This window comes from Scatophagus argus, chromosome 6 (assembly GCF_020382885.2).
Source record: "Scatophagus argus isolate fScaArg1 chromosome 6, fScaArg1.pri, whole genome shotgun sequence".
NCBI lineage: Eukaryota > Metazoa > Chordata > Actinopteri > Scatophagidae > Scatophagus > Scatophagus argus.
The window spans coordinates 3283251-3308018 of record NC_058498.1 but is presented as its reverse complement, the minus strand read 5'-3'; the positions used below and the strand labels follow the sequence as shown (position 1 = coordinate 3308018).

The 24768-nt window shown below is 40.6% G+C and overlaps 3 protein-coding genes across 8 annotated transcripts; 1 reads left to right on the top strand and 2 right to left on the bottom strand.

The window, feature by feature from the left end:
- Positions 1-109: 109 nt before the first annotated feature.
- uchl5 (ubiquitin carboxyl-terminal hydrolase L5) lies at positions 110-6590 on the top strand. 2 transcript variants are annotated; one of them, XM_046391363.1, is made up of 11 exons: positions 110-325; positions 745-808; positions 881-986; positions 1697-1822; positions 2528-2589; positions 3044-3174; positions 3376-3439; positions 3665-3767; positions 5153-5266; positions 5555-5653; positions 6204-6590. In XM_046391363.1, the coding sequence occupies exons 1-11, from the start codon at positions 211-213 to the stop codon at positions 6246-6248; spliced, it is 1029 nt and encodes a 342-aa protein (XP_046247319.1). In that variant the 5' UTR covers positions 110-210; the 3' UTR covers positions 6249-6590. The 2 variants fall into 2 exon arrangements, with proteins under 2 accessions (XP_046247319.1, XP_046247320.1); XM_046391364.1 differs by lacking the exon at positions 110-325 and adding an exon at positions 449-632.
- Positions 6212-24466, bottom strand: LOC124060418 (regulator of G-protein signaling 21-like). 5 transcript variants are annotated; one of them, XR_006843567.1, is made up of 7 exons: positions 23891-24450; positions 23483-23542; positions 23108-23172; positions 22788-22954; positions 21919-22612; positions 7294-7305; positions 6212-6327 (listed from the first exon to the last, which is right to left on the bottom strand). XR_006843567.1 is itself a non-coding variant. In XM_046391367.1 (5 exons), exons 1-5 carry the CDS (start codon positions 23968-23970, stop codon positions 22424-22426), a joined length of 558 nt encoding a protein of 185 aa, XP_046247323.1. In that variant the 5' UTR covers positions 23971-24466; the 3' UTR covers positions 21044-22423. The 5 variants fall into 5 exon arrangements, 2 of the variants coding, with proteins under 2 accessions (XP_046247323.1, XP_046247322.1); XR_006843568.1 differs by having other exon boundaries at positions 6220-6327; positions 7298-7305; XR_006843569.1 differs by having other exon boundaries at positions 6229-6327; positions 7288-7305.
- On the bottom strand, positions 9817-11863 carry LOC124060417 (regulator of G-protein signaling 21-like). The gene is made up of 5 exons (XM_046391365.1): positions 11722-11863; positions 11519-11608; positions 11116-11177; positions 10718-10884; positions 9817-10558 (listed from the first exon to the last, which is right to left on the bottom strand). Exons 1-5 carry the CDS (start codon positions 11814-11816, stop codon positions 10364-10366), a joined length of 609 nt encoding a protein of 202 aa, XP_046247321.1. The 5' UTR covers positions 11817-11863; the 3' UTR covers positions 9817-10363.
- Positions 24467-24768: the final 302 nt, after the last annotated feature.

Here is a 24768-nt window from a genome sequence, read left to right as displayed (position 1 = left end):
TTCATTTTATTAAGTTTGCAAAAGAAGATATATGTACATTTTGAAAAATAATAATTTCTGTAAAATATGTGTAGCCCTGCTACGGTGTACGCTAGAATTTAAAACGTGCGCGCCCACATAGCACCGCATCACGGTGAGGTCACCAGTGCTTCACTGAAATTAGCTTGAATAGCGGGGTAATACAGCTAAGCTAGGATATTAGCATCTTGTATGTGTGCACAGCAGGTTGAACAGACAACATTGTACAGAATGGCTGGAAGCGCGGGAGAGTGGTGTCTGATGGAGAGCGACCCCGGCGTGTTCACAGAGCTGATTAAAGGCTTTGGTGAGTGACTGTTAGCTGACCGCTAGCTGCTCAGTCAGTGGAACGTGGCTATCCGATAGCGCTAGCTTGCTAGATGTTCCAAAGCTAAAGGTAACTTATAAATTACTAACCGCGTGCAAAAAAGAAAAAATGTGGGGATGAAAAAAATATTTTAGAGACTATGCAGTCTCAACAGCAATCTTATTCGCTGCGATTTTTAGAAAGGTGCATGTAATAATTGGGCAGCCGTGACTAAATTCAGTAGGCAAGCTAACTGGCTAGCATTACTCAGCGTTCAAAACAACGGCGCGTGAAAACAAACCCTCAGGTATGAATGATGACATTTGATGAGTTGTTTACGGTCGGATAGATCGTACTTTAACAGTTTTATTAACTCAGAAGTGTGAACGCATGTTTGACGCTTTACTTGTCCCTGTTAGGTTGCAAAGGCGCCCAGGTTGAAGAGATATGGAGTATGGACCCGGAGAACTTTGACAACTTGAAGTATGTTCATGCTTGCAGCTTCGTTATTTTGCACCGTTAAGACAGGTCTTTTAATTTAAGTATTCTTTCCAGACCAGTTCATGGGTTGATTTTCCTCTTCAAGTGGCAGCCAGGCGAAGAGCCTGCAGGATCGATTGTTCAGGATTCAAGGCTTGACCACATCTTCTTTGCAAAACAGGTACGACTTTGCTTTGTCATTTTAAAAAATGTATACACTGAACCTATTGGTATTAACAAGACGTCATGATTTTGCAGATGTAGTATAAATAAATGAAAGCCTGCAGTCAAACAATGACAGTTTCGTCTGCTTCTGTACGTTTGATATTAAACTTGGCTCCTTCTCATCTGAATAATTTGCTCTGGAGGATGGATAAAGCAATTCTGACTCTGATCTGATGCACATGTGTCCTTCCAGATGTGTTTAACTAAATATCTTCACTACTGACACATCTCCAAAAGAACGGTCACGATAAAGACTTCAACATTTTCTGTACATTTTGTCATTTAAAGGTACATTCGATGGTAACCACACAGACTGGAACAAAATAGAAATCCATTTGTAATTGTTCAGCCAAATTGGATGATGAATGTAGCTACAAATGGCTCAACTGCTTATTTGACCGGCTCTGTGAAATTCAAAACACAAATGACCCAAAGTGCAAAGATGCCACTTCTTATTCTGGGTTATTCTTTTCATTTACACATCTTTAGCATTTATTTCAGATTTGAAACTTTATTTGCCATCACACAGACTTGCTGGAAATTAGTCATTCCTAAAATTGGTAAATGTTGCAGCTTTGGAGACTAATCAGTTTAAAGTTATAACCTTTTCATATTCTTGGTCTTTGACCTTACCAGTTATTGTGTATTTTATTTGTGTCTTTTCAGGTCATTAACAACGCCTGTGCCACCCAGGCAATAGTCAGTGTTCTGCTCAACTGCTCCCATTCGGACATGTTGCTCGGCGATACGTTGACAGAGTTCAGAGAGTTTTCGCAGAGTTTTGATGCTGCTGTATGTTCGTGGTATTTTTTTTATTATCTTGAATCCAAAAAAAATGTTGTTTGTATGAAGACTATCAGCCATCCATTTTAACATACATGACATCTGCATTTGGCTTGTAACTCTAATAATAAATATTATTATTACTCATTTTTGTTTATCAAAAGGATGTTAAAACTGCTTCCCCTCTAGGAGTAATAATTTACTACTCAACTTGATGCAGTGACCCCCTCCCCATCTCTAACACTGGCAGTTTTATCCTCTTACCTCCAGAACCGTGATGACTCAGTTGTCCGTCGCGCACATATTCAGAAGCACCAGGCAGCTCTGATTTATGAGGCTCAGCTTTTCCCTTAGTTTGGAAAAACTCAAAGTAGAGAGACCTCCTCTGCTAAGACGAAGTTGTCCTGTGTTATTTTTATTTTTGTCAGGTTAGACGTGGCAGCAACTAATGTGAAATCAAGCAGGACTGGAATCAATGGATAAGAGAACCAATATATTTAAAGGCATGATGTAAAAGCAACAAACTCACCGCTGATTTTGATTTGATGTTGCTCAAATTGATATTATATATTATATTGATATTATTGATATTATATTCATGACTGGTGCATGAATGTATAATGTGACCCATACAGCCCCTCGTAACACTGCTGCATCTTTAAGGCAAAGGTTGCACTGTCAGCATTATAATCCTGCATCTCCTGCTCTCCTCAGATGAAAGGTTTGGCTCTTAGCAACTCTGAAGTGATCCGACAAGTTCACAACAGCTTTGCCAGGTAAGCTCCTGTTCGTTTCGTATCCGGCTGGAGAAGCTCTGTTTGATTGGCTTCATGTTATTTTTAGCTCTTCATTCAGGCTCTGTGTTTGGCCCATTAGTTGCTAATGCACGTTCTGCTTTTGTGACAGAAATGTGAGAATAGTCTGTTTGTTGGTCACCCTAAAAGTTATTTTAGTTAGTCAGTGTTAATTCTGTTATTTAGTAAATGGGAAATAAAGAAAAGTTCTCTTCACTTACAGCACATTCAGAGCTGTGATGGCCTTTTTTGAACTGAGGACATATTCGTTTACTGGCTAAGCTTTGTGTATTGTAATTTCTCTCTCTCTCTCTGTGCTTCCCATCTCCCTACTGCTGGATTTTTCATAGACCGAACATGTGCATGATTTGTTAATGCCATGCACAATAAGGACCTTTGACTCTGATGTTATAATTGCATATGTTTGTGCTTGCAGACAGCAAATGTTTGAGTTTGATGCAAAGTCGTCAGCAAAGGACGAGGACGCCTTTCACTTTGTGAGCTATGTTCCTGTAAATGGCCGACTGTATGAGCTTGATGGACTTCGAGAGGGACCAATTGACCTGGGTAAGCAAAAAATTTGTTATTTCTGTCTTCTTGCTTTATGTTTTGAAGTCTCTCGCTGTGAGGTCCTGCTGTGCACAGCTGAATTTTGTCCCGTGGGCCATGGCTCATTTTGTCTGTTTATACAAGGTACAGTTGTGCTTTCAGTTACTGTATATTCAGACACGTGCAGTATTATTTATTCCTGCCTCATGTTTTTACCAGGTTCATGCAGCCAGGATGACTGGATCAGTGCAGTTCGCCCAGTGATTGAGAAAAGAATACAAAAGTGATTATCTTTGTACATTTGTTTTTATTTTAGGTTAAGCAAATTCTTTCTGTGACATTTTAAAGCACATTTTAATTACATTATCAATATTTTCTAATCTTTAAAAGCAAAAGTGATATTCTGTTTGTGTATACTAACATTTTTCTCCCAAATACTGCATTACATTGATTTTCAGGACAGTATATGATTCTGTGCTTTGTAAAATTGTATTGTCTCCCTCTCCAGGTACAGCGAAGGAGAAATCCGATTTAACTTAATGGCCATTGTGTCAGACAGAAAGATGATATACGAGAGAAAAATTGCAGAGCTCCAGTCACAGCTTACTGAGGTGAGTGGCAGCAAAAGAACTGAATCCAGCGAGGGCATGACAAAAAATAATGCATTCTTTCTCTTTCTCCCTGTGAGGCTACATTTGTGAAATGCATCAGTTGTCAGCTTTCAGAAGTGGCCTCACAACTGTATTGAGCTCAAGTCAAAACAAAGCAGTGCTGCTTTCTTTCTGGTACTCCATGTACCATCTCCAGGACACGTGATGTGTCAGATAGGGCTGATTTTGATTTGATGAAACAAGCGACATTTAATTAGCATATGATGGGAAATGAGGTTAATTTCCAGCAAAAGGCAATGTTTTACAGATAACAGATTTTCATGATTTCATCAAAATGAGGGATCAAATAGGTAAGTCATCACAAGCCAAAAATCTTCAACAGCCTTGTTTCTGGATGAAAGATTTAGTCTGCTGTCCCTGACGCCACACCCAGCGTGAATATCGGGTGTTATCAGAAATGTGTTCTGCTGTACCTGCACCAGTCACACCTAAAAGAGATGTCAGAGTATAGGATGAATCCAGACATCCAGCTCTGAACTTGTGAGCCGAGACTCACGGTCTTCAGTTGTAGGTACTGTGACATGTTCACTGTTATCGTGTGAAGTCTGAGAGGGCACGAGACTGCACAGCTGCTGATGAGCAGCACGAAAGACTGCAGTAATAGAGTGAATTTTGATTATTTTTATGGCCTATACTTTAACATGTTCCTGTATCAGGATGTGCTTATGTATTTTTGGTTCCTATAAGATCCATATATGCGTTCTCGTTCGTATTGCAATGAATTGTAGGTAATAATATCACTTTAGCCTGCACACGAGCGGACTCCGTCCAGCACAGCTCTCAGCCTGTGATTTTTGGCCGCAAAGACAGCAAGGCTGCAAGGGCAGTGAGGTCTGGACATTTGGATTCAGCCGTTCTGTTCACGCCCTTGGCTTATGTCTGCATTGCTGCAGCAAGGTGAAAGATTCAACCACTGGAGGTCAGCAAAGGCAAGGTTTAACTTAGGTCAGTGAAAGCACCGATGAATAAATACTCCAAATCCTAATTTGACGTTAGGTCAACAGTGAAAACCCTCATGCAACCATATTTAAGGAGTGGGCTGTTTCTGCTTGGGGGGGCAGCCGTGGCCTAGAGGTTGGAGAAGCGGCTTGTGATCGGAGGGTCACGGGTTCGATTCCTCCACCGCTTGCTGTGTTATATTCACATTTGCCTCTTTCAGTTTTGTCTTTATGTTGACCTTAAGCAAACTTTACATGAGTGTGAGAAACCCAGCAGTTAAGTCAGAGTTGTGAGTTGTAGAAATGTCGTTAAGTGCAGATTGTTCCATCCAAACTGGTCAGGATATACCCTGGGTATATAAAAACCTTCTTATGTTTTGTTCCCAGGATGAACCAATGGACACGGACCAGAGCAGCACATTTCTTAGTTCCATCCAGTCAGAGATTACCAAGTATCAGCTCCTTATTGAAGAGGAAAATCAGAAACTTAAAAGATATAAGGTGGGTTCTTGGTCAACACCACATTCCCTACAGTTACACAAGGTGAAATGATATTAAAATATGGAAATTGCCTACAGGCTAGAGGGGAAGTACCCCCAGCCCACCCACACGCCTCCCAGTGAAGAATTCCTTTTGAATAACCATTAGAGCATTATAAACGTAGATGCTGTGTTTACTGCAGTGTTTTCAGCCACCTCTGAATGTACTTTAACCACAGAAGTCTTGTTGATGTCCTTTGTACAAACAGTTTGTGCCCAGTGTCCCCTCACTTGTTGTGTTTTCTCACAGGTTGAAAACATTCGACGAAAGCACAATTACCTTCCTTTCATCATGGAGCTCCTGAAGACACTGGCAGAATACCAGCAGTTAATACCTTTGGTTGAGAAGGTGTGTTTTTTTTCTTTCTTTATGTGGTTTTCCACAACTTTTGCTTGTCCGTGCATGTTTGATGAGAACTGGAGAACAGAACTGTCCGGTGCCAACAATTAGCTTAATACATTTTAAAAGGGAAACCGAATAAAGTATTGAAATATTTTCACCAATAAGTAGTTTCAGTGACTTTAATGGGAAAAATTATGAAAAATCTTGGTCAATGAGAAGGATCTCAGGAAGGAAAAAGGACATGCATAATGAAATTGCCAGATATTTCTTTAACAAAACATTGATCACTGCAGTGAAACCATATTTTACTGTTGATGTTAGAGGACAGACGCAATGTGTCACAAACATGCCATGCCCGGGTCATCATTAACACTTCATTATTTTTGTTACAGAATGCTTAAGGTGCCTTTTAATCAGCTACAGTAATTACAATGAAATGTGTTCAAAGTACGTGCACAGATTTGGTGATTGGAGTCACAAAACAAACAGGATTCTTTGGTCATTCTTGTGTAAATTCTGGACACTAATGAAAACATGTCTGGGTTTTTCTCACAAGGCGAAGGAGAAACAGAGCGCCAAAAAAGCCCAGGAGGCCAAGTGAACAACAACATCATACTTCAGCAGAGAAGCCAACACACACACACACACACACACACACACGCACACACACACACACACATCTAGAACCCTGCAGTCACTCTTTCATCACTGAGCCACATACAGAACCTGTACATCATCTGTCGGATTCATAGACTACCGGTGGTCTGCAGCACTTCGTCACGGTGGCATCCTGTGAACCATCCAGACATGAAGAACTGCACTGCAGCTGTAGCAGAGAGACTGTCCATGTGTGTTCATCAGCTCGAATGCATGATAGAAGGAAAGATGTGCTCAAATTATGTTCTGTCTTATTTTCATAATAAAATGTCTAGATGTCACAAGAGATGATCTCATCAAGGATCGAGCTGATTTATTTGTCTTTATACAACACTGGGTTGCACAATAAAATTTCACACAGGTAAAATATATGAAGTGAGGTTTGAAAAAAAATAAGCAAAATCAGTCCACTCGGTAGTCAGATGTAGTGGTGGATCTTTGCCACCACCTAGTGGTAAAAGCAAGGAAGGACATTACAAAAAGTCACCTCCTACCTTTCTTTTTAATCCAATGCAAATTAATTTGTGAACCTACAGTATGTCTTTGGTAAAATGAATATCAAACCTTTTTTTTATTTTATTTAGTTAATCAGGCAGTCTCATTGAGAATAGGATCTCTTTTAAAACCTTATCTAAAAATCTTGCATTCTGTGGTCAGTTGTTTGACCTCACAAGGGAACATTAACAAGCTGCAAAGTCCTTGTAAGTGCATCATTCAGAAATTACTGGTACGAGGTTAGTTACTTTTGCGTTCTTGGATGGGTTCCCATTGCAGTATGTGCACGTTTTGAACATGTCTAGTGGCCTCTGATTGGTCTGAACATCAACGCCTGGTTTGCACGTAACAAAGCAGCCATACTTGCCTGACTTACCGGTTGTTCTTGAACACAGCATGCAGCTTGCGTCCAGTGTAGTTTGACGCATCTGCGGTCTATCGACCAAAGCAGAACGTGGACCTTTTCTATTTTTGTCTCCAGTGTTTACACACACACACACACACACCTTAAGTACTTGTTGGATCTGATCCCAGTCGTCTGTTGCCAAGATCCTCATGGTAACAAATGAAAACTCAGGTTTTACTACCAGCTCAGAGACATAGAACAGTGTCTGTTTTATTATCCCATCTGAGATCAGGCCACATGGATGAGCAAACAAAACTTATTCACAGTGACAGTGTTCCCATGCTGCAGAGTGTTAATGAATACATTCCTTGTCTCACTATACTTCACTATGCTTTTGTCATCATACAGCGCAATTATCACAGTCTTTTCATTGCTACTTTATCCTTTACACTTGGCTAATGTCACACAACATAGGCTGTATGGTGGGGTAAACGAACAGTGTTGCAGACATTGGATAAAAAATTAAGAACTAAAAATAGCTGTGTAAAAAAGTCTGCTGCGTAATGGAATGTGTGCAGCGTAGGCCTACTTTGAAGGTCAAGGAAGGTTTATTTGTACAGCTCATTATAACGTACAGTGTCTGAAAAGACTTTTAAGGCCCATAAAAACAGGAGAACTTTATCCAGACAAGGAAAAAGCACTTCACAGGTAACATAAAGGCACAATTAATTGTCCTAACTGTCTTTGCCTCTGGTCATTTTTTTTGGTTAATCATCTAGTCTATTTAAATGTCAGGAAAGAGACGAGATGACCTGAATTTCTTTTTGTTTCTTTCTTTCTTTTTTCCTTGGTTTGACCAACAGTCTCAATTATACAATGAAATAAAACAGAATAGCAGTAAAGTTGAGCAGCTGAAGCCAGCAGATGTTTGTCTTTTTTTGATAAAGAAAGTTATTGAAAGAAAAATGAAAGAAACTTTGGGACAGACAGTTCAAAGAGAATTCCCCTCTCTCTTGACTGCCAGGCATGCAACAGGTGACATTTACAGAAATGAAAATGAAAATTTAATGGTTACCCAGCCATTAGCTCTTGACAAACCTCACTTAAGTCCATAGATGTCATCTTCATTGTGCACGAAGGGGATAGACAGATAGATAGAATGCCTTTATTGTCACTATACACATGTACAATGAGATTAAAAGCCAACTCCACAGTGCAAACAGTGAATGAAGTAAGAATAAACAAAACAATATAAAAATAGATATGGTGCTATTTACAGTGTTAAATGGATGATGGCATGATGGTACAAAGTTTCGTGCCGTTAATGTGGCTTAAAATCTTATTACAATAATTTCAATATCAAAGAAAATCACTTATTATTAATACATTTGCACACATACTTTCTATCAAGTCTGGGTCTCGTAACATCAATGTTTGGATCTAACCTGCAGACCAGCTGAGCATACAGTTCTGGAGGGCTGCTGGTGTAAGAGATGATCTCATTACACCACGACAGCAGGCCACAGGTCTGAGGAGAGAGCAGGAGCTGTCAGCCTGACAGGAGCAACGTCCGGGCGTCTGGACACTGTCAGCCTCTACTACGAGTTCACGGCTGGAAACGGCCTTAGTATCAGAGGAGGGGAGGACTCTCTCTCCTGTCAGCCAAGGTGTCCTCTCTCCTTCTGCACTTCAAACAACTTTAAACATTGTTACAGTGCGGGAACTCGGCTGTGATGACGTGTCCCCCTTCGGCTGCACAAAGAGGAATGAAATGTTCCAGAAAGATGAGGAATGTTGTTTTTGTTGTGTAACAGAACATTAAGCACATTCTCTTCAACAATATGTTGGCGTGTACAGAATGTGGATGTGTCTGACCTTTCTGCAAACTGCATCACATTTACATCAAACCATTTCAAGCTTGGTATTTAAGATCGATAGTAATTCACAATCAATGCAAAATACATTTTCTGAGTTGCAGAATGTTGCATCACTTTGCTTAAGCATTAAAAGAGATGTTTTCGGGCTGTCTGAGCCACATATTACCACATGCTGGTGCTGTCTTAAACAGTGAAGCCTGTGTGGAAGTGAGACTTGTGGAGACCAACAGGAAGTTAATAGGAGGCTGAATATTGGACTTTCAGTGTGCAGGTGGACAGAAACACAACTCCAAATGAATGATATTGTTACTCCGTATCTGCTAGATGTGTAAACGAGCAACAGTTTGCTAAAATGTCAGCCATATTAGCTTTGAAGGTCATAATCTGTTTGTGTTTAGACCTTGTTTCTGCTGTTCCCATGTAGACAAAAATCAATGATGACTTCAGAATTCAGTTCAGCAGTAAAAGGTGGATATTTGAATTGGGGGTAAACTGGGCCGTGAGATTTTGGATCTTAATTGGTTAAACTTCCCAGATGTCAAGACTGAACTTTGATTTTTAAATAAGTCTGATGTTTCAGCATTGAATTCAGAAATAAGTGGAGACATTTCAGCATTTAAGAATGCATTTTATTTCTTGAGCAGTCCAGCTGCCCCAAACATAAATTCACATTCAGCACATACAGTATCACATAATATACAAAACATAACATTCTCACACTGATTTCAGACCAAATGCAGTCTTTGGTGAAAACTCTGAATATCGTTACATAAATTAAAATTGCACTTTTTTTCTTTACGTAAACAGATCCAGCAGAGCAATGTGGCAATGAAAACCAGGGTCATATAAGAAGTTCTGTGTATATGACAGCTGTACAAAGCTTTAAAGTGGACTTCAGCACAGAAATACATTCTAACATGCTGTCTGTTCGGACAGACATCAAGTCTTTTATAGCTTTGAATGCAGGTGCACTCCAGCAGCTTTTCCAGCAGCTTTCCTTGAACTGCATCACTGCTGAAAAAATTCTCATAGTGCTATAAAGAAAACGCAGGTAATGACCCAGAGAAGAAAATGTGACCTCTTAATCCTGGTGAATTGCTCTGCTTGCAGCAGTGTATTGCATTCAGCCTCGTCATCTGAACGTCATTGCCAAAAGCTCTCAGCAGGACGGAATAAAAATGGCTTCAGTTTTGCATTTTCCACACTTGCTGATAATGTTTATACTCAGGATTTGCATTTGCGTCTATTACCGAGGTATCGCCTGGGATGAACATCATCAGCGGTCAATTCACACAGTCACAACGGTAAACAAATGACTTCAGGACGGGCCGTCTCGTTTGACTAGGACTTAACATGCTTGCCTTCCCTCCTGGCTGCTTCACACAGCTCTTTGTAGAGGTCAGAGTGGAGAAACCTGGGGTAGGAGTTGTTCTCCATCAGGCTGTAGACTTTCCGCTGAGCTGCCAGGAAGCTCGTCGCAGTGGGCTCACGGAGGTTCTGGACGATAGCATTTTTGGTGTGGAAATCCAGGTTTATCTGTGACCAAAGAAACAGCCGCTATGAGTCACTGACATCCCTTTTTTAATGTCTTGTGTGATTATTGACCTCGAACGTACATAAATTCTGATTAAAATAGGTTCAAACTAATTAATAAAACAATCATTTAATTGCTTTGGTGCCCATGTTAGCTGTTACCTCTTTGGGAGCTTCACTTCTAATGAAGTCCTCATAAATGCTGTTGGCCTTGGATGCCAGGTCTTTGTGGGATGTGTGCTTGCTGAACTCTTCACAAGCCATCCAAAACTCAATGTTCTCTTCGCAGAACTCAGACTTCAGGAAGACAAAAAAGGCAGCTTTTCCAACTGTGGGAGGGGAAGAAAGTGAAAAGGAAGTGTTAAGGATGAGGCTGGCAACGTAAGCTGAGGGACATGTCGGTGTTTGCCCATTAATGTGAGGTAAAGTAAGAGCAAAGTCATTACAGCCTGTGTTTTATTGAGGCCAATAAACTGCCTTCAATTGGCACACAGTTACCGTGTGACCTTTGAGGGTGTTTTATGTAATCACGTAGCAGTGGTCCAGTGAATGATACTTACATTTATTACTGAGCAGTGCGTCAAGTGACTGTGCCCATTGGTTCACGTCATCAGCTGTTGGCCTGAGGGTAAAAAAGAGGGAGCGCTTTAGAGATAATTACAGATGAGGCAACTGCTGCTTTGAGCTGCAAGTTTGAAACATTTCAGAATTTCGATTCAATTTGAAAACTATGCTGCCTTGCAGAAACTCCTCCTCCACTGAATTAACATAATTTACTTGTGATGCAAAATCAGAGTAATCTGGTTTGGTTTTGTGTGATGACAAAACAGTGTATAAATATCATATATACACACTCAAGAAATGAAGTTGAATGAGATGAAACATAATTTAATTATATTATTAACTAAATAAACTACAACTAGCACAAAGCAAGAAGACATGCATAAAAATGAAAGGTCTTACCTGTAAGATCTGTTTTTCAGCATATGGAATATTGACTGGGAGGAATTTGTCTTCAAGAGAAATGCTATTCTGTTTCTCCAGTTTTTCCTCCTGGGGAAAAAAATGAATTAAAAAAAAATCACTCTTCAGTATTTTATGGCAGAGTAATATCTTTTGCAAGCTCACCACCAGAAACGCTCTTATTAAACAGCACATTAACTTACTTTATTCCCTTCTTCTCTGTGGACAGGTCAGTGGGTTTCATACAGTCAGTGAACGCCATGTTTTGGGATGACACACTGCTAAGGTTCTCTCTCATGGTTCAATCTGCTCTCCCTCTCCCTCTTGACTTGTCAGGCAACTTTATAGTTTCTCTCCAGCCACAGAGCGTGACGGGCGAGAGGCGGGCCTGCACTGACAGGTCTTTGATGTGATTGGCTCCTGCTGTGTAAACACTGACTTGCCCTGGTATGACTCTCAGGGCCTGAGGCAACGATAGGCTGTCACTGGATAAACACCCCCCCCTCAATTTCCTGCGGGCTTCCATTTTTAAGGTCAAGATATGACGTACACGGCAGTGTCAGTGCCCTTATTCCTAAAATAAAGTTCTGTGATGGAAGTTTTCTCTCCTCTCTTCAGTGTTTTTCTTTCTTCTTTTGCACTGTGAGAGCACTTTGCAAAACTGTGGCAGCTCTGTGCATTAATACGTTTGCCTTCTCCTCTCGCAGGCACCACGTACATCACATCAACTGGTCATAAAAGTGCTCTTTCCGTTGTCACACATGTGACCTTCTCTGATGTACAATTGATTCATTGTGACTGTGCAACACTACCTGCACTGTTCACATTCAATGAATGACTCACACAGGGCGTGATTCCTGAAGGCACTGCCGGTGTCACGATGGCATGTCGAGATATGACAGGTCTTCACAAAGATGATGCAATATCCTCTTGACTACACCTATTAATGGATGTCTAAAAAAAGAAATGTCAGCCCTGCTCACTAAATTGTTTTACATTCCTATCATACTGACTTTATTTTGTAAAAAAGCTTTTGATAGAATCACATGTTTTGTCGTCAATGGTGATTTTTAGATCAATGATGTCTGTGCATCATTTGGTGGAACTGGGTCAAAGAAGTGTCTTTTTTAGGCATCAAGGTTAACTTGTTATAACAGCATCTCAGGCACCATATTTCAGAGTGTAGTTTGGAGCAGCTTCTGTCAGTCAGCAACACTTCAGTAAAGGAACTGACCATTTATAGCAAAATTCATAAGTTAAGTCATAAGATTTGGTAGAAAAGGCTTTGCTCTTTGAGGGAGCTCAAAGTATCCTTTGCTGCTAGGAGAACTGATCCCCCATCAACAAACACATGCACGAACCTGAGATCTTATTAAAGTCAACAGTACCACAGGCTTCAACACCACAGGAGGAGGTCAGAGGGAGCTGAGGCATCAGGTGTGCTGGCATGAGGGTGTCAGTGGTCACACTGAGAGCTGTACACTAGTTTATCTCTATTTGTATTTAGCTTATAAATTCTTTTTATTTTTTTATATTCTACTTATTGCTCCCGGGACCTGAGTCCTAATTTCGTACCATAAACAAGTTCCTTGATCCTTGATCCTTGAATGTTACTGGTCAGCTGGTAGCCAAGCTACTGATGATCAGTAAATGAAACTGAAGGGCATGACTGAAGTCGCTGAAAGTGTTCCGGCCACACAAGCCCGACTTCAGTGCTCTGTTTGAAATCTCAGCTGTCTTAGCTTTATGTAACCCAGACATCTAAAAAATGTGACTCTCAACCAGCTGTAACTCAGCTTCAACCTTGACATGTTGAAAGTCTTTCGTCTGTTAAAGACGCACTGACATCTTTGGTAACTTTGGTACTGAAGTGCCCCAAAGCTCTTTTTGCTAATAAAGACGCAGAGCTACAGTAGCAACATTTTTAGTGTTCATTTGAGCGTGATTTCCTGTGAGTGACAAGTGGTAAATGTATGTCCATTTTTCCCTCTCCTTTGGGTTGTTTGGATCTCTTAAGATGGTAGCTGTTTGACTAACCTCTTCACTAACCTTGTCTGCTGTTTCCTGTAGGGCGAGTAATGTGAACTCAGTTCATCTGAACTCTCTTGGTTCTTTTATTCCCCCTGCTAAAAACAGCAACACAGTGCTGCTGGAAGTGGAAGTGATGGGCTAGAAAAGATGAGCCAGTGAATCAGAAGACTGTGACAAGCTTCACAGAACTGCAGAACCTGTCAGTTCACCACTACATGTGACTGTTTTCACTTCACACTCACAACTTATATGTATATTTGTAATACAAAAATGATCATTAATAGACCCACATCATTCAACAGATTCACCTGTTTTTTTTCACTTTTTATTTTTTTTAAATTACAAGGACACTGACACTAAATAAGTGAATGTAATCTTTGGCAGAAAATGTTTGTTATGCCAGCTTTTCAGGAGAGAAATAACTATCAGCTATCTAAAATATATTCTTGAAGACATCAGTGCACAGGCACAGGCGATCAGGTTAATGAAACTTGGCAGATGCAGTGAAAGGAGCTGTGTCTCCTTCAATGTACAATGCGTTTTTTAAAAGATGTAGCAGGATATCAGATGAATCAAGTGTGTAATCTTTGTACAAAACTTAAACCTGCAGGTCCGGTTTTCATACACAGTAGATGAGTAAGCCACACTGTCTTCACTGAGCACCGGTCCTGCCATGTTTCCATTCAGTCACTGTTTGCACACAAAGCGGTGTTCATGAAAATGTTTGTCATGCTGTTATTGGTACAGTTTGTCTCTGTGATACCGAGAGTAAACAGAAATCCAACATAGTCACAATAATAAATGAATAAAGTCACATTAAGCTGTGTATTCAAGCAGAAATTAAATGTGCAAAAAATGACGGGTAGAAATGAGAAAACATTTGCAACACGTGATGAAAGCATGCCCAACAATCGGCATTTCATCTGGAAAAAAGTCATTTCCCAGCAGTCTCTGCTTCAGAAGCCTACCATTTAAGCACTGTGAACTCCTCATTCCAGTAACAGTATAGTTTGACATCGACATCACATCCCAAAAACACCAAAAGGGCATTTCTGCTGAGGAACAGAACACACATATGGAACAGTCACAACTTGTTCTTGATTATCTGAGCTATAATGTGTCTGCGTCACCTGCGGCGTTGTGTTGTGATTATCCCTGCTCTCCTTTTCTGTCTGCTGCACCGGTTTGGAGCTGTGCTGGGTGTGCTCGTGTGTTTATTATGATGTGCAGACTGTGTGTAAGCAGTCGTCTGTTTAGAAGTGGATGGAGAGCAGAGCCAAGTTTCCACCAAGGCACGAGGTCCATCCAGGAGGCCTTACGCAGACGGTGATTCCCAGCACTGGCTCGCAGAGTTTGTCCTCTTTGTGTTTTGAAGCTGTGATATTCGTAAAGCCTGGCTGCACACTTAATCCTTCGGTGGGTTTCTGTTTTTTGCTTAACGCGTGCCTAAAGTTAGCTGACTCTTCAAGTGCTTAAAGAAAGAAGCAAACAACACCGTGGCCATCACAGGAGGCCACCAGCATGACTTTGACAGGGAGGGACATGGCTGCAGGACAGGAAGAGTTGATAATCAACACAGCTATTGTTTGTGTGTTTACTACACAAACTACTTTGGCTGCTGCACACTCAGTCCAAAACAATTAGGAGGCCAAAAGAAAGTAAAGAAAAGCAATGGTGAGTAACCACCGTGAAATGGATTTTCCATACTGGCAACGAGCCGTGATTAAAGTTCAACTAATAAACGTGGGATAAAACCCCAGCAGGACAGCTGGGCCTGATGTCTGCACATTCATTCTGCAATGCAACACTCAGGCTCCTCTCATGAACAATCCAGGACAGCTGAACTGTTAACTGAAATTTGCCTTTCTGCATAATTTGAATATTTTCATTTAAGAAATTCCAGATGTGAAATGTAGTTTTTTGACAAGTGCGGTAGAATTTCTGCACATGGAAACAAATCAAGACACATGAACTGTATTTACCCCTTCACATGTGAATTCCAGATCTGTGATTGGCTAATTTCAAATGTGAACTATATAGGCATTTTTAAACTTGAGAGAGATGTGATGAAAGTAAGCCCTGCGTTGTGTAATCACTAATAAATGAATCTTGCACTTCTAACGGCTCCATCTTCTTACAGGTTGAATGGAGATGCACACACTAAATGACACATGCGCTTCACTAACTCCACACGTCTCCCATTTACGCAGCCTCTAGGACACAGAGGTCACCATGTTTGAGGGGGAGACTGAGTAATCCTTCCAGCAGTGTCACAGTTCAAATGTACATTTTTAAGCTGCTTTTAAGTAAATTGCAACAAATGTGAAATGTCATGATAGCAACAAAAAACTGCTGGAGTGCTGTTTTATTGACGCTGTCATTCTAATGCACAAAGAAATGAAAACTGATCTTAGAGACAGTTCAAGGAAGAAAACAGAACATAAACAAGGAAACTACTAAGTATCCGGAGTTTTTCCTTTTTATATTTAATTGCCTGTCATTCCAAAGTTTGACTGATGTCTGTTGGCACAGGGTTTGTACCATTTTGTGTTCAAAATACAACATGTTATTTACAAAATTAATTTCTTGTGTAAGTCCAAACAGAAAAGGCAGTGTAACAGTGGAATTTAGCATTTATTCATTTTGGATACTATAAGTGTGTAACTGGGACCAGACAAATACAGAGACCTTGCAGCCACACAAAAGGAAGCAGGTTGGACAGAAAGATCAGCAGAACTTTCCGCCAACACCTGCATCCTCGTTAGCATGACTGAGTGTATCACCTGCTTACCCGTCTGAGTCTTTGCGGTCATGTGAAGCATGATGACTTGATGACTTGTAGTATCTCCTTCAGGCCTCTTCCTGTGTACGCACACTGTATACTGAGACCAGCAGTGGAGAACGCTTGTGTGTTTTGGCTTGACTGTGAACTCCCTTCCTTTGCTTTACAGTGGCAGGCAGGCTAAGACAGGAACAGTAATAATTCCTGCCCAGGGCAGTCCTTGGTTCTGGGATGACAGCACAGGTTGGCTGATACATGTTCTGTTTTGCTGGGTTGTTTTGATGTTATAGCTGGCAGTACAATTTCTATCTTTTTGACACTCTTCTAGGCATACCGAGGTTGCTGAAGGCCGAAAGTGAAATAGAATACAGCTGTGTACTGCGACCATTGTGTATCAGCACAAACAGAGCCCTCTAACCTCATCACCTCAATGGCTGACTTGGTAGATGCAGAATCAGGTCACAGCAAGTCTTATGTGATGGTTCAATGGAAGGAAAATACTTTTCCCGTTGAGAAGATTTGCAAGTTGCAGCTTGTACCATACTCTGTAGGAGAAAGAACAAATACCTGAACACATTATCTTTTATTCATGTGTTTATTCATCCACTCGTTTTTCAACTTCTTATATCTTGCAAGGATAAAACTCACTGACTGACTTCATTGATCCACGGGGGACCAGGATCTGGTCAGTCAACAACACATAAAGGACAAATCACACCCATAAAATACACACTAAAGGAAATACAAGAGGTTATATTGCTCTGGGGCCAGCCAAAGCTAATAAAGATTCCCTGACACTAATAAAATATCAAACCACTAAACACAGAAGCATTTCCTAAGTTGATCAAATACAGGACAGCACATAACCAGCCCAGAAATGTAAAAAAGCCCCTTCAAAACTACTGCTATTCCAAAAACAAGGCCCACAGTCAGTATCCACGCACATACAAGATGAAGTCAGCTGAGAGACCAAAAGACTTCCTGTTCTGTGCAGCATCTTCAGGTGCAGGTTTAGCAAAAGGTCGGTGTGTTTGCTTTTATCGTCAAGGGCGACCCACAACTCAGCCCTCACCTCCACCCCTCTCTGGACTTTCTCGTTTTGTAAAGTTCATCGCATTGTGCAGGTGCTCTGATGGTCTGATACTGATGTGTGGATGTGTTTCCTTTGGAGGTACATTAAGATCCGGAGTGTCTCGAGTCAGGCATGCTTTTACACACACGACACTCCACTTCTGCTTGTCTCACCACCACCCTTATGCTGTAATCTTTATTATCTGTGTTTATTATCACAGGGTGTGCGTCCCCAGGTGCAACCCCAAAACCTTGCAGTACATTTATAACGTAGTTCATCCTCCTCCTTTGTTCTGTACTTTTTTACACTGTTCTGCCCCAGTCTGGGTCTGCCTCAAAGCATCACCATTTTAAGTTGACTACTCGTATTAGAAAGCAAACCCTCTTGCATTCTTTCTTGTCAGCATCTGCCCTTCGCTTTATCGCAGTGCGTGAAGGCAGCGTACTAGAAGTTGAGCAGGGTAGGCCAGAAAGGAAAGACACTGCAACACTCCCACAGCAAGTACATTTAATGATTTATAGGGTCCGTTTCTTATAGTTTGATTCCTGAATCATCACTGGTTTAAACCTTCTCAAATAACTTCTGTTTTCAAACATTTTTAAAATTGATGTTTTTATTGTTATTGTTACTCAGAAATGACAGATGAACACTGCAGGCTGACAGGCATCTATAAGTTACACATGATTACAGTTGCTCATGTAGCTGAAAACACTCTCAAAGCCACCAAATCATTTTTGTCCTTGTCTGGCGTCTCTCCTAGTGTCTCCAGCCTGCTGACTCACCAATTGGCAAACTTCTTCATACAGAAAATCATCAACCGCTACAGTTAAATTAATAAGATAGGCACTTTAAAATTTGCAGTGTTTACCTTTCTTGCCCGCTTTAGTCAGAGGGACACTCCCATGCAACGTGGCAAAATGAAAACTGTGGCCTACTGTCGCCAGCCAAGCAGTGGTGCTTTCCAGGGAATTCTGAAACCTGATAGGAAGACAACTTTTTCTAATGTGCCAACTAAGCTACCAAATTACCCATTGAATGTTTCCTATAAAGGATTCTTTACAATGATGTAAGGTTTCACAGGTTTAGCAGCTTCTACTCTAAATTACTTTAATTGACCCCTTGATGTTGAATAGCCAGTGGTTTAGAAGAAGCAGGAGTTCTTTTCTTGGAATTCCTCAGCTGATTGGCAGGTGGTGTGCAGAGTGAGCCTGTAAACAGCTTAAAATCACACTGTAAAAGCAATAAAAACATGGAGGCTCCAGCTACGTCCAGCCAATGGTGATCCATTTTTTAAAATGTACCAGTCTGTGGATCATGAAGCGAAAGCAAGTAGCGACTACTTTACTTTGTCACTTACTACTAAAACATCAGTGTTCCAGTTGCATTGAATGTGTGTTGAATTGCAGCCAGCATGTATCAGTTTTATTGTTGGCATTGTGACTAATATCACAGGGAGTGCACAGCCAAACCATGTGCATCCTCCCTTTTAGTAGCTGACATTAAATAATTCACACTGCCTGTAACGATAGAAAATAAAAATACATTAAAACATATCAGGACCAGTTTATTGGTATGTAGATGGAAGCTCCACCCATCAGAAGTTGTAGAACCTACCAATTATAGGAGTAAACTGCATAACAAGGATGTTTTTTCGCCATTTTGCTGTCTTTGATGGGGGAGCGGTTGATTAAATCACAGGCTGTACCTGAGCAGTAAATCACCTGCAGATGTGTCACAGTCCTGCAGCATGCAAGACTCAATGACTACAAAGCTTCAACTGTGGATGTTGCTGCAAAGAAGCTACAGACTCTACAATGTGGAGGCTTCACACATGTTCAACCTGGCAGCACAGAAGATCTCTACAGTCAGCACAGTTTCAAGGTGGACACCCAATATTAATGTCACTGACTCAGCATCTGTCCAAATGTGAAATCTGGCCACAATCTGCTCTCCTGTTTCTGAGTTATGCTGTTGAATGGACACAAAGCATTGTGATATCACAATGAAACTGAACTTTGGGGTATAAAACATCATCATTTCATTTTATCCAATTAGACATTTGTGTGGAATTTTGTCATAATTGCTGCATGAAGTCTTGAGCTACAGCCACCTTTTGACCACAAAAATGTACCAATTCATCTTTGAGTCCAAGTCCACATTTGTGCCAAATGTGTGTTCCTGAAAAATGACATTCACGAGAATAGGACAGACGGACAACCTCAAAACATGATTTCTTTGGCCCAGGCATTTCAGTTGCACAAAATCATACAATCTGGATATGCGAAAGAAGAAAGGGTTTTGGGCTGGCAGTCTAAACAAGGCCTGAACAAGTTGAGATAAAAGAGCTTCAAATGTATTTCATTTCAGAATAAAATGCATTTTTCTTTTTAAATAAATCAAACCATGTTTCTACTGAGAAAAAAGGGGGGATTAATGAGAGACTCAAGTCTTTGTGTGTTTTGTTTTTTTGTTAATCAGTTCAAATGGAGCCTGTTCAGCTGGACAGCATTCCACTGAGGAACAGAGGAGACCGAGCACTGTCAGGCCGTGTTTTACTCGTATTTCAAATGACTCGGGATGTGTGTTTGTATTTTGGAGAATTACCCTAATAAAGAATGAGAGCAAACCGTATTTAAGAAGTTCTGCTAAAACCTTCATTACTGTGTTGTAGATGAGTACGAGTCTGTCCATCATCTGCAAATGAAGAGCGAGACGCTCTTTGTGGGTGTCCTATTCTGTTTTATACCTACAGCTTTGAACCGTATTCGTTTTGACTCACGTTTGAATGACTGTAAGCAACACAAACAGATAGCAAATGAAAATCTTATCATCACTTCTGGTGAATAGTACAGTGTTTCATTATTCTGTGGTTATGTTTCAGAGAAAATCTCATTTCTCACAATGACTGATTTTCATAAGAAACTGGAAGTCCAGGCCTTCCTGTTTCCAAAACAGCACATTATGCACCTCATTTTCAAGTCAACAGATGCTATTCAGTGATTAAAATAAAAGATAACAGGAAACTTCCAAGCACCTAATATCTTTTCTCTGATAACACCAGGATCCCTTTTACTTATGTGCCATAAATTGAAATCCAAAGCCACCAAACTAGAGATGTATTTGCTTTGAAATATTTTGTTACAGTGGGTAGATTATCTTCTCATTTCTCTATATATCCGTACTCGCGTTCTCATTTCTAAACCCCTAAATGCTGAGAATGTTTGAATATGAGAGACCAGGAGCTCTATTTAAATATAAAAATACACTGCTTATATTCTTTGTCACAGTGCGGGATTGAGTGTTACCGCTTGCCAACAACTGTTCTGTAGTTGCTTCTCCGTAACACTGAAAATAAGTCTTCGGCCCACCAAAACTTGGCACTGCCTTCATGTTTCCATGCTTATGTGGTGGAGTATTGCTTTAAACATATAACAGACAATCATTATGCAAACATCCCATTAATTTTCTAATGCTATGTTTTAAGATCTATTTCTCTGCAAATGTGTTGCTGTATTCTTTAAACAAACCACAAGACAAGAATTCACCAAAAGCTGTGATGTGAAAAACCAGAGAGCAGATAGCAGAGACTTTAGTGTGAGGCTGTGTGTCTGTGTGTGTGTTACTAAAAAAATTCCCTTTGTTCCAAGAAAGTAATTGAAATAATTTAATGTCATTCAAATCACTAACATTTTAACAAGCACTGAAGCATTTGAACACTGCAACAAATCCTCTACTCAAATGGTGACAACTGACAATAAATAACACGTCGTTTAACCTTTAAGTTAACTTAACTCCTAAGAATACATTCAAACAACATGCTTTAAAAAGCAATAACAATGAATATTCTCAGGGTATACAAGGAGTTTTAACATCCTGTCATGCAAGGTGATATGTCCTATCTCTATAGTAATCTCACTCAAATAGTTTATCACATGAAATTACAACTTTTGACACTTCAGTGCTGAAAGAACTTGGAAATTAGAATAAGACTAAAACAACAGCCAGTAGTCTTGTGCTAATGAAGTATGATCAGACGGCTGTAAATGGGAGTTTTGTTACAATTCCACACACACAAAGAAGTGCATGATTATATTTTGTTATTATAAAAAATATATTTATCCAGGATTTTTCTTGAAAAATGATACACCTTAAATATATTGAATATTGGCAGAAAATATCAGCCATAGGCAGCTTAAGTCAAAATTAAAATATATCTATATATCTCAGTATCAGTTTAGAAACACCCCATTTAAGTCCAATCTAGAAAAGAAAGAAAGAAAGACAGAAAACCCTCTTTTTAAAGTGTTCCAGAATGCCTCTTGCTGAACCAAATGGCCTTCTGCAACCCTTTAGTCAGGATGACGTATCATTATTGAGTCCTCTGTCCGTTATGGATTTGTTGGCTCTCTTAGTGCTGTCATTAGATAATTGGCCAACTCTTATTACGACAGCTTATTCTGTGTCAGTGGCAGTTTAAAACTACAACTAAATTCGCTTTCTCTCTCTCTCAGAGACACACACACACACACACACACACAACTAACTGAGTGTGACCGTTGCATCTTACATCCTCTATCTGAACAGGAAACACCTCTGCAAAGAAGGCCAAAGGAGGTCCGCCGCATAGTTTGCTTACGCATCTCCGCCGTCAGAGTGAGCGTCAGTCACATCACTGATTCATTCACTGTCAGAGTGGTCAATTTGCCTACTTACACAGGCTTATCATCCGCTGCAAACACGCACTACTACAGGGTCACTGTCATTAAGGCTGATCGTGTTTAATCTTCTTCTTGTTACTTAGTCCTCAGGTGTGAGGTACTCAGTGTGGAGGTCTTCCCGGGATGAGACTAAGGCACAGTTTGCTTCTGGATCTAGTGACAACTCTGAGGTGTGAGGCCTCTGTATGTGTCCATGTGGCGTGCAGGCTGACCCTCCTTCCTTCTTTGTTGCCAGCCCTTCCTCACAAAGGAGCTCAAACATTCCAGTTATGGGTTTCATGTCCGTTCTTTCTCAACCTGATTCATCCTTTCGTGGCGTCGGCGGCGAGGTTTTCCAGGAGAGTTCTATAAATGTCTGAGCGGAGGAACCGCGGGTATGAGTCTCTTTCCATCAACCCGTAAACTATCTTCTGAGCGTCGTCAAAGCAGTGCATGGTGGGAGTCTTGACGTTCCTTTTGATCTGCTCTCGGGTGTGATAGTCAATGTTGATCTGGAATGAGGCAGACAGATAGGAATGAGGTGACTTGAGCCAAGAGCAAGAGATCTGAGACATTTGAGCAGGCACTTTTCCTATTTGATACTCTATCAGTGCTTTTCAATTTGATGTAACAATGTAAAGGATGTAAGAAAGATGGTATCTGTATATGAATGTAAAACGTTCCTACCTCTTTAGGAGATTCTGCTTTGATGAATTGTTCATAAATCTTTTTGGCTCTTGACGACATTCTGAATGAAGACTTGATCTTCTTGTAATCCTCACAGGTGAGCCAGAACTCTATATTCTCATCGCTGTATTCAGATTTGAGAAAGTTGCGAAAAGTCGCCAGTCCATCTGAGGAGAAGGGAAAACACACTAAGCGTAAGGCACAGATAACACCCTCTTTCAGCTTTATTAAAATCTGATCATCCTTGTTAAACTCTTATTCTCAGAAAAATAATGTGCTGTTCTAGCAGCATTCTCGTCCTCATGGGAAAAGCAACCTACATTTAGACTCGAGAAGCCTTTCCAGTGACTGTGACCATTGTTGGGTATCTTCTAAACTTAGCCTGCTGGGAGAGAATGCAAGTTAGATTACCCAACCAGCATCAAATTTGGGTAAAATAAAGATGGGGTGAATTGCAAGGGCTTCAAAGACACAAAAGAAGTCTAATCAAGAAAGCATAGCAGATGTGCTTATCAAGTTCATGTAAAAATGTCAAAACCATGGGATATGTTGGCATGCGTGTGTGCTGTGCCAAAGGAAACATGGTGTCCCTAGTTCATTTGAATCCTTTCATGATGCCATAGATGGAAATGATAGGAGCAGGCTGGCTATTTTAAAACTAAAATGTATGCAACACACTCCATAAGTCTCCTTACCTCTCAGAGCTTGACGAGTGTGAGAACATGCACTGGAGTCGGCACATAAAGTTCTTTCCACTGTGTAGAGATAAGAAATGCATGAATATATCCCCGTTGGATTTACTGGTGTTAAATTAGTTTCAAGTGATTCGGTCAAAGCATGTTGGGCATGTTAGTAATAAGAGAAGACAGCATGTAGTGTAGTAAAGTTACAATAACTTAAACTGCCTTCAGGAGATACAATGAAGCATCGCATTATTCCTATGTGTGCTTTTGTGTCTGAAAGGTTTGTCAGGAGAGCCAAGAAAGCAAAACATCACTTTGCAAATTAAATAAATACATGAACTAAGAAAAGATTAATTTGTCCTCCCAAGTCAGCATGTCCACTGGAAAACCTGGTTCAGCATTAAATTAAGTTTCACTCACATGTTCTTGTTTCTCTTCCTGTCATCTCGGTCCATGATGAACTGCTGGGTGTTGAGTGGTTCGACGATTAGGCTGGGCATTGTTTTGTTAAGTCCACACTCTCAGGCTCTCTGTCCTGGTCATGCTGAGAGACACTTAGGAGGGTTCCCCCTGCGACACAGCTTTTTATACCAAGGTTTCCTGTTGCTACAAACCGGGGCTGCTGGGATACATCAGCAGCTCAGCCCAGACTGAAGAGGAAGCACCCCTTCCTCCTCCTTCTCCTGTTCCTCCTCTCCTCCTACCTCACTGTAAGAAACAACACATACTCAATCGGTACTGCATGCATGCCTCCCTCCTCTTGATACTTTACTCCCTATTATGTCTCTCTGCTTCCCTTCTTTTCCCTCTGCTGTTGCAGATACTGGATGAGCCAAGTAATCAGCACTCACTGTGGCTGAAAGCATGCTGTGTTCACATTATTTTTGGTCTGACAGCACAGATGCAAATTACAGTAACAGATTATGATAGGCAAATTGTGACCTTCGCACTCTGTGTGTTTTGGTTGTATGGAAAAATGAAGCCTGTTGAAGACAAATGGAAGGCTTACTCTTCTGTTCACTGGGCGGTTGGATTTCTGTCTTGTGTGAGAAAACGTCAACCTCGACATTTATTGATTCCGCAAGGGGAAATTCAAAAATGTGGCGTAAATTTGTGTAAGACAAAGCTACAGCCATATGTGAGAAAGAGGAAACAGCAAATTGATTGCAACAGAGACACAGCAAGGCAACAGGAAGTTAGAAAAAAATTCAGAATGTGATATCCTACACAATCAAACTGCAGACTGAAATCGCTTTATGAAGTGTTGAAATCTGTGTTTTCTGTTGTTTATTTGAATG

Bases quoted from the DNA above. Each gene is read 5' to 3' on its own strand.
- uchl5 (XM_046391363.1), top strand. From the start codon at position 211: ATGTGTGCACAGCAGGTTGAACAGACAACATTGTACAGAATGGCTGGA. The intron at 5,267-5,554 runs GTGGGTTCTTGG...GTTTTCTCACAG, and splicing joins AGAAACTTAAAAGATATAAG to GTTGAAAACATTCGACGAAA. The intron at 5,654-6,203 runs GTGTGTTTTTTT...TTTTCTCACAAG, and splicing joins TAATACCTTTGGTTGAGAAG to GCGAAGGAGAAACAGAGCGC.
- LOC124060417 (XM_046391365.1), bottom strand. From the start codon at position 11,816: ATGAGAGAGAACCTTAGCAGTGTGTCATCCCAAAACATGGCGTTCACT. The intron at 11,609-11,721 runs GTAAGTTAATGT...TTTTTTCCCCAG, and splicing joins ACAGAGAAGAAGGGAATAAA to GAGGAAAAACTGGAGAAACA. The intron at 10,559-10,717 runs GTAACAGCTAAC...CTTTGGTCACAG, and splicing joins GAAGTGAAGCTCCCAAAGAG to ATAAACCTGGATTTCCACAC.
- LOC124060418 (XM_046391366.1), bottom strand. From the start codon at position 23,970: ATGCCCAGCCTAATCGTCGAACCACTCAACACCCAGCAGTTCATCATG. The intron at 23,173-23,482 runs GTAAGGAGACTT...ATTCTCTCCCAG, and splicing joins CACTCGTCAAGCTCTGAGAG to CAGGCTAAGTTTAGAAGATA. The intron at 22,955-23,107 runs GTAGGTTGCTTT...CCTTCTCCTCAG, and splicing joins AAGGCTTCTCGAGTCTAAAT to ATGGACTGGCGACTTTTCGC.